Source organism: Crocuta crocuta, unplaced genomic scaffold (assembly GCF_008692635.1).
Source record: "Crocuta crocuta isolate KB4526 unplaced genomic scaffold, BGI_CrCroc_1.0 scaffold106, whole genome shotgun sequence".
Lineage (NCBI taxonomy): Eukaryota > Metazoa > Chordata > Mammalia > Carnivora > Hyaenidae > Crocuta > Crocuta crocuta.
The window spans coordinates 32,015-41,492 of record NW_027531008.1 but is presented as its reverse complement, the minus strand read 5'-3'; the positions used below and the strand labels follow the sequence as shown (position 1 = coordinate 41,492).

At 36.4% G+C, this 9,478-nt stretch overlaps 1 protein-coding gene across 1 annotated transcript; it reads left to right on the top strand.

Annotated features, from left to right (window-relative positions):
• Nucleotides 1-1,647: 1,647 nt before the first annotated feature.
• Nucleotides 1,648-4,095, top strand: LOC144237132 (putative olfactory receptor 2B3). Its single transcript, XM_077770812.1, has 3 exons — nt 1,648-1,718; nt 2,061-2,246; nt 3,132-4,095. The coding sequence occupies exon 3, from the start codon at nt 3,154-3,156 to the stop codon at nt 4,093-4,095; it is 942 nt and encodes a 313-aa protein (XP_077626938.1). The 5' UTR covers nt 1,648-1,718; nt 2,061-2,246; nt 3,132-3,153.
• The last annotated feature ends 5,383 nt before the right edge of the window (nt 4,096-9,478 follow it).

Here is a 9,478-nt window from a genome sequence, read left to right as displayed (position 1 = left end):
GAGATGGGCATGGAGGAGGGCACTTGTGTGGATGAGCACTGGGTGTTATATGGAAACCAACTTGACAATAAAATATTTGTAAAAATAAATAAATAAATAAATAAATAAATAAATAAAACATTAACAAAATTTTTAAAAAAACCCACCATGAGACCATTTAAAAGGAATTTAGGCTATCAGTTCATTTAGCCTTGTGCTGTCCTGAGTAAACACCTCCAAACTCATCATTCATGATTTAAGTTTCATGGCTAGCATCTTCACCCCAGCTTTAACATTTGCGTACCGTCTGTGTGCCTATGTTACCCTGTCAGGGTAGTTGGGAATAGAGTTAATTATTTCCTCTCTGGACACAATGACCAATTAAACAGGAGGGACTCTGGAATCCCTAGGGCCAAGATAGAGGACACGGCACTGTGGGAATAGGTAGCCCTTTCTTAAAGGGCTATGCTGATGTTGATATCTATAAAATCACTTCCCACTGTAAACTCCACTAGGAATGTGGTGAGCAGAGCCAGCGTCAATCAAACATATGCCGCAGTGACTGAACCACGTACCTATAACCCATGTTTATTTCATCCTAAGGACTCTTCTCATATTCTATGTTTGTGATGCAGCCCAGGTTGCATGCTAATATCATTCCGATCTGTGGGGAAAAGGTCATTAAATAAGAATGTCACAAGGGTTGACAGCTGAAAGAGGCTCTGCATTTATCAACCTTTTCTGAAACATTCACACAGAAAGGCAGGGGCATGTCTCTGACATTTGGAAGGAAGGTGAGTAAAGACTACAGCAGGGAATTCTGTCCCTTGCTCACCTCAGCCATGTCCTTGCTTCTGGTTAAGTAATCAGTGTTCAGTTTGTTTCCTAGGAATCTTAAAATAGATGTCAAGTATTTTCAGTGATTCAAACAACCCTGGTTATCATTTCACCCTTCAAAATGAACTTTTAACCATCTTATCTCCATGCATTAGAACTGTCAGTAGGATGTTTTTAAGCAAAAAAGGAATTAGTGGAATTTAAGGGTTCTTTTGATTACTGCAGGATATGTGAATAGGAAAGAGGAAGGATGACAGTGAAATGAATATGTGTTTGTCAAGAGGTGAGTCCATTTTTCTGATAATGGAAAAGAACAATCGGAATGAGCAGATCCCACTGACATATGACTCGTGGGTAGAGTAGAAGACGTGAAAATTGGAGAAATTACAGCTTCTGAGTAGAGTCCTCTTATAGCCCTCCCCCTTGAGATAAGCCAGTACCTGCGACTAACCATTGACTTGACTTCCATTTACTGAAAACCATGTTCTCAGTATTATGATAGAAGCAAAGAATAAGTGACATATATGTTTAATCATTCCACCCTATAAAATTATGAAGTTACAATAAAGGTAGGCACCACCAACAGTAATTTGGTTAACTGTTCTTCTGATACGCATGTCAAGCCAAGATTATGGCCCATCATGATGTTAATAATTAGTACTAATGATGCTAAGTGATGATTAGCTCACACTCAGTGAAGCTTGCTGTCTCCAGCACCGTCCTGACTTTTAACGTGAGCACTACCTCATTTGACTTTCACAGGATCTCTTATTATCAGTAGAGCGATTTGTTCTAAACGTGACATGAAGATGTTTGCCCTGCGCTCACCATCACATGGCTCAGAATAAATGTGGGCAGGTGGTACATCCAGAGGCTGTGTTCCTAACAGCTAACTTTTAAAGGTATTTTTTTCTAACATTACCAAATGAGTAGACAACGTGACATTTCCTGGTTATTTTGATTTTTGTTTTTTATTGATAAAAATCAAATATCTTTTCTTTTTAAATTTGCTTTATTTTTTCTTCCCCAATTGCTCATTTAAGTCAATCGCTCACTTTTAATTGGATTTTGGTCTTGTCATAATTATTATGTAGTAATTCTGTATGTTTTAAGATAATCATAGTCTTTGCCATAAACACCACACGTCTGGAATTTATCTTTTATCTTCATGTATCATTTTTCCTGTGAAAAATTCAAATTTACATGTAAATCAAACAAAAGTCAAGTCTCATTTCCTCTTTCAGCTTTCCACTGAAGGTGTATTGCTGTTATTTACCAAGGAATTGTGTACATCTGTAGCTAAAATGCTGAAATTAAACCCACATATAATGGAAGGAGTTAAACTCTTCACGCCTTCTCTACGCATGCCTCTGGAGGTGCACGGTGGCCAGTGCCCCTCCTGCTGTAAAATCTGCTCCACCCAGTGTGAGGTAGGTCTGTCCTTCCCATGTTACCCTCTTTACAGTGTCCTATTCTATGTCAACCAGCACTCACTATGTTATGCTTGTAAATTCAAATGATGTAAGTCCTATTAATCACCCTGCATTTAAAAACAAAAAGTGGATTGAAACACTTCGGTGCACTTGGATTGTATCACTAACTTAACTGATAACTTCCACACACTGATGAAAATCAACTTGATTACTTGATTCTTGCTGCTCTATTTGGTGTATAAGCACGGCCAAGTGTTCTTTAACTGCTCTTTCTCTGTCTCTGTATATTTGGGGGTATGTGGTATAGAAAAAAGAATGGCCTTCAGGTCCTGGCTTTGAGTCTTGGGTATGCAGAGTGTTCATGCTCACTGAGTCATAATAGCAATAAAATGTATATCACACCTATTTCTTGTGTCTGCCACATCTCAGTCAAGCAATGATTAGATTACGAGGATTAATCTGATATGGGGACTAAACAGTGCACCTGTTCTGATGAGCACAAGTGTGTGGAAATGTCAATTACTATATTGTACAGCAGAATTTAATGTACACCTGAAGATACTTTGTGCACACATAACAAAAGGGAGAAGACTCGAAATGTCTTGGCATTTACAATTGTCTGTGCTCCATGCATAGAATTTTATGTACTTTGTCATTCAAAAGTAATGATTTACCTCATAAAGTAAGTTAAACATAACTGCTAAGACAGAACTACTTTCTAACTTAAGAGAATCATACTGTATTTCACAAACTATAAATTTATAGCAACTTATGATTACTATAAGTTGTGTTTGATGTTGAATCATTCATTATAATTTAGTTCAGTTTCAATAAGAGTATTCAATAATTATCTACTGACTACTGTCTATTTTATATTTGTAGGAAGAAAAATAAGTGAGTCACCATGAATTGGGCTAACGAGAGCTCCCCAAGAGAATTTATACTACTTGGCTTCTCAGACAGACCCTGGCTACAAATGCCCCTGTTTGTGCTCCTATTAATATCATATACATTCACCATCTTTGGCAATGTGTCCATCATGACGGTGTGCATTCTGGATCCCAAACTTCATACACCCATGTATTTCTTCCTCACTAATCTCTCCATCTTAGATCTGTGCTATACCACAAGCACAGTCCCTCATATGTTGACAAATATTTGTCGCAACAAAAAGACCATCAGCTACGGTGGCTGTGTGGCACAGCTCATCATCTTCCTGGCCCTGGGAGCTACTGAGTGTCTCCTCCTGGCTGTCATGTCCTTTGACAGATATGTAGCGGTCTGCAAACCCCTGCATTATGTAGTTATTATGAATCATTGGTTCTGCTTAAGGGTGGTAGCCTTCTCGTGGTTCACTGGCTTTGGTAATTCGGTGTTGCAGTCTTCCTTGACCCTTAACATGCCACGCTGTGGTCGCCAGGAAGTGGACCACTTTTTCTGTGAGGTGCCTGCCCTTCTCAAGTTGTCGTGTGCTGACACAAAACCTATTGAGGCTGAACTCTTTTTCTTTAGTGTATTAATTCTGCTAATCCCAGTGACATTGATCCTCATTTCCTATGGCTTTATAGCTCAGGCAGTATTGAGAATCAGGTCAGCAGAAGGACGACAGAAAGCTTTTGGGACATGTGGGTCCCACATGGTTGTGGTGTCTCTCTTTTTTGGTACAGGCATCTACATGTATCTACAACCACCTTCATCCACCTCGAAGGACTGGGGAAAGATGGTTTCCCTCTTCTATGGGATTATTACACCCATGTTGAACCCCCTTATCTACAGCCTTAGAAATAAAGATATGAAGGAGGCCTTCAAGAGGGTGATGCCAAGAATCTTTTTCTGTAAGAAATAAGTATTCCATTGTGATGAGAATCCTCTGAGTTTCTATCCTTGTAGGTGGTGATAATGTTTGAATTGATTTTCCTACTTTCCAGGCTCTTATGCTTTAATTGAATTCTACCAACAGTTAGCAACACCCTCCTCTGTTCAGAAGACAATTCTCTGATACCTTTTCTAAATTAAAAACTTCTTGCTTTCCAGAAGTTCCCCCAATGCACTCTGTTCCTCGAGGACACTAGAATGGTTCAACTTCCTGTTTACATATGATCTGTTGTAGTACCATCTTAGTGTGCAATTTCTACACCTTTATCATTAAATAGCCTATGATCTCAAGCCAAAAAATTTCCATCAGCACCAAACCCTCAGTCACTTCACCGTCACACCCCTTGATAAATCCATCACTTGCTCCATGCAGAGTATCTTGCTGTACATAGACTGCCTCCAATCTAGTGGGCTTCAACTAGTTAGGTGTGCACATCTCATACTAGAGACTTGAACTGTCAGCTGAGTTTCATTTCCTGCTCTATTATTTTTTAAAATATTTTTAATATTTATTTATTTTAGAGAGAGAGAGAGAGAGAGAGAGAATGTGCAAGCACAAGTGGGGGAGGCTCCAGGCTCTGAGTGTCAGCATAGAGCCCAACTTGGGGCTCACTATGTTGGGCTCAACCCCACTAACCTACAGATCATGACCTGAGCCAAGGTTGGATGCTTAACGGGCTGAACCACTCAGGCACCCCTTTCCTGCTCTTTTTAATTCATCCTTCTATTCCCCATAGATAGAATTTCTCCTTTGTTGCTCCTTTGTTCAAAACCTTATTTATCTCAAGTTCTGCCACATGCATGAGGGACCTTCTCTAAATTATAATACTAATTATTTATAGAAATGTTAACAGTAATCTTTTTTTCTAATACTGATCTGAATTAATTCATTCCTTGGGCTGTCACTCAAAAAATGTTCATTTTCATTAGATAACTCTAGACTATAGGAAAAATGATCAACAGTTCCTCCTGAAGAAATATTATGCTTCCTAAAGGAAATACCCTTAAACTCCGATAGTAAAATGATTATTTGCAGTTTGCAATGTAGGGACATAGATGAATCAATATTTATGCAACAGAGAAATGCTTACAAAACAAAGTTTTCAGAATTTCATATTATACTTTATATTTTCATATGATACATTTAATATTTTCATATTAAATACAATGAGTCTAATAGTACTAAAATATGGAGTTAAAAACACACACACAAATTGAGGCTGGAAATTTTGCCTAAAAAGTTTGGGTTGTGTCCAGTTAGCAAGTCAGAATAATTTCAGCATAGAAGGTGCAGCATCAGTATAAAATAATTGCAAACATATGTACAGAATATGGCTCTTATATAATTTTTATGTGGCATTTCAAATAAATGGGAAAGGGAGCAACTTTAAATCTATGGTGTTTAAAGAGTTGTTTTTCTCAAAAAATAAGAATATTTAAGATGCTAAAGAAAAATGAAAGCAATTACATTTCTCATACCTGTGCCTTTTAAAAATTTCCAAACCACCATACTCACTGTCTTCTATTGTTGAGTGTATGATAAGCATTTCAAACTCAACACATTTAGGGCAAGCATCTTCTCTTCTTTTGAGACAAAGGCCTCTTCTAAAGCTCATTATTTTTATGAAGGAGGTCACCTGTTGTCTAGGTGTGCAAATCATAAACCATGAATCCTATCTTATACCATTGCCTTCATAATTTTCCATAGAAAAACCATTACCAAGACACTACAATGATTTCTCTTTGGTACCTTCCACCACTCCATGGCTTCCTTTTTCACATTCCTACTATCATTATCTTTTACCTAGACTTGCTGATTATCAAATTCACCCATATACTCTCCTCCTGATGCTCTGTAATGTACTTTAGAAAATACAGTCACCAAGAGGGCAAGAAGGTTCCCCTTTTTTCACATTCTCGCCAACACCTGTTATTTCTTGTCTTGTTGATTTTAGCCATCCTGACTGTTGTATGGTAATATCTCATTGTAGTTTTGATTTGTATTTCCCTGAGAAATGTATTAAGAAGATATATATATGTATATATAGATATGTATATATAAAGATATTCTTTAGTGTATTTACTATATTCTTTAGTGTATTAATTCTGCTACTTTCAGTGACATCATTCCTCATTTTATATGGCTTTATAGCTCAAGCAGTATTGATTACACACACACATACACACACACACAGAGGAATATTACTCATCCATGAAAAAGAATGACATCTTGCTATTTGCAGTGACATGAATGGGGCAAGAGGATATTATGTTAGGGAAAATAAGTGAGTCATAGAAAGACAAATAACATGATCATTCATATGTGGAATTTAAGAAATAAAACAAATAACCAAAACACAAAGAGAGACACAGACAAACCGAGAAACAGACTCTTAACTATAGAGAACACACTGGCGTTACTAGAGAGGAGGTGAGGGATGGGTTCCATCCATAATAGGGATTGAGGAGGGCAATTACTGTTATGAAAAATGGTGTTGTATGGAAGTGCTGACTCACTGTATTCTCCACCTGAAATTAATATTACACTATATGTTAACTAACTGGAGTTTATATTAAAACTTAAAAAGAAAATACAGCTAGAGTTCTATTTCGAGTGCAACTACAATTATTCCACTCTCCCCACTGGCACTATAGATTATCAGTGGCTTTCTGTTGCCCATTAGATAGAGACAGATGTTCACTCCCTGCCTTAAAGACTGCTCTGTCCCTTGCATTTACCCTTTTTCCTTAAAGCACAGGACATCTGAGTATACCGATTCTTCTACCTGGAATACTCTTCCCACTGATCTTTATTATGTTTCTAATTGTTCAGACCTCATCATTTATCTAGGGAATCTTTTTATTTTGTATCTCTTAGCCATTCAAATATTCACAAATTTACTCATCATGTGCTTCTCTTACTTGTGGCATTTTTACTTGTTAGTGATCAGGTAATAATGTCTTCACCTACTGCTAACCTGTAAGCTCCATGAGAGTAAGAACAAGGTTTGGTTTGGTCACCAAAGCATTCACAGTACTTAGTTCTGCAGGCAGAGAATTAAAACACCAAGTTATCAAAACTATGGGTAATTTCAACTAATATGTGATTTTCACTTTTTCTATAAAAAGAATTTTCAGAGATGTGAAGTCCTCTAGGGCTAGGGACCCTGGTTGTTAAAAGTCCATGGTGGGATATAAACTTAAATTCTCAAAGCCTAAAGAAATTGTATTTCCCTGTAAAAATAAAAATCAAATTACCCACATGTGGTCATCAATAGTCTATTCTATTTTATAAATAAATACATTGCCTATAGTTTAGTAAAAGTGGTTTTATGGGGGAAAAAAACCATCCTTAAAATTACTGTATGTAAAAATAAACTCAAAATGGATAAAGGACCTGAACGTGAGACAGGAAACTATCAACACCCTAGAGGAGAAAGCAGGAAACAACCCCCTTGACCTCCACCGCAGCAACTTCTTACTTGACACATCCCCAAAAGCAAGGGAATCAAGAGCAAAAATAAATGATTGGGACCTCATCAAGATTAAAAGCTTCTGCACAGCCAAGGAAACAACCCAGAAAACTAATAGGCAACCAACGGAATGGGAAAAGATAGTTGCAAATGACATATCAGATAAAGGGTTAATATCCAGAATCTATAAGGAACTCACCAAACTACACGCCCGAAAAACAAAAAACAAAAAAAAATAAATTAAAAAAAAGAATAACCATGCTATAAAAAAAAATAAAATTACTGTATGTAAAGCTCATCTTTCTTGGTATATTACTTTATTACTCTTCCATATTAATGGAGTTTTATTTTTTTTATGTTTTAAAAAAATTAAATATTTATTTTTGAGAGAGACAGTGAAATCCAGAGAGAGAGAGAGAGAGACAGAGAACGAGCAAGGAAGGGTAGAGAAAGAAAGGGACACGGAATTCGAAGCAGAGTCCAGGCTCTGAGCTATCAGTACAGAGTCTGACACGGGCCTCAAACTCACAACCTATGAGATCATGACCTGAGCTGAAGTCAGACGCTAAACAAGTGAGCCACCCAGGTGCCCCTTCTTTTTCTTATTTTCATGTGCACTGTATCTCAAGACTCTACCAGTATTCTGGTATTAAAATATAATTATAATTAAACATAACTATAATTAAAATATAATTTAAATAGCTGCACAGTGAATTTCACCGTGGAGGTATATTAAAATGAATTTAACCTTTTCTCTGTTGTTGAACATTTTCATTTTGATCACTCTAAATACAATTACAAGGAACTCTACACTTTCTGCACAAGAAATATGTGTCTGTATTTCAGCCTATATTCTTAGAAATAGTGTTTTGAATCAAATTATAAATTACTTAGAAAACTCAAGAGTTAATAGATATTGCCAAAGTTTCCTACAGAAATTTTGTAGCATTCCACTTTCCCACTTGCATTGTATTTAGTCAATGAAAAAAATTGCTTCATGACCTTTTGCCAAATCTGGGAATTTTTATCTTTTGAGATACCTGCAAATTTTAGAGGAAGAAATATTATGATGTTATTGTTTTTATTTCCTTGAATATTTTGGAAATAATATATTTTTCATACATGATATAAAATAGAAATGCTCATATATATTTTGTTTCCTCTCACCCACTAGGCAGATGGTAAAATTTTACTTCCTAGCCCTTTGAACGTAGGTCAGGATTTTTAATTTGCTTTACCAATAATATGTGAGTGGAAGTTATGTGAGTCACTTTTTGATGATGACTTTAAGATATGGTGCACACTCTGCCGTGATGTTCATCCTCCTGCCAATAACAACACGCAATGTTCCAGAGAGAGTTTTCCAACTGTTATATTGTAGATTGAGGATAATATGGAGAAAAACTCTAACCTCTGGAGACAAAATAGCATGAATGAGAAAGAAACCTTTTTTATTTAAAGCGTTTTTTTAAAGAGATCTTTGAGGTTCTTGTTACTACACTATTAGCTTATCCTGAGTATAGAAATTGGTACCAGTAATGGGGTTCTGATGTAAAGGGGAAAAAATGAAAACAGGAGACATTGGCATAAAGTTCAGGTGGCAGATGGTGAGGACACTGTTACAAAGACTAGAACCATAGTGATCCATGTTATACAGTAAAAACAGAAATGGTAAAAATATGACCTGAAATAATTTGAAAGGTGGATAAGGAATGCAATGATTGTAGCTCTACGGAGTGTGAAAACCGTTATTTGTTACTACTGCATACAGTTGACAAGATACTCATGAAGAAAGCCAGAAACAATATTTGTTTTCATGTGAAAATAAGATAATTAACAATTCAAGCACTTGATGGGTTAGAAAAGACAAATAACTGTTTT

Bases quoted from the DNA above. Each gene is read 5' to 3' on its own strand.
- LOC144237132 (XM_077770812.1), top strand. From the start codon at position 3,154: ATGAATTGGGCTAACGAGAGCTCCCCAAGAGAATTTATACTACTTGGC.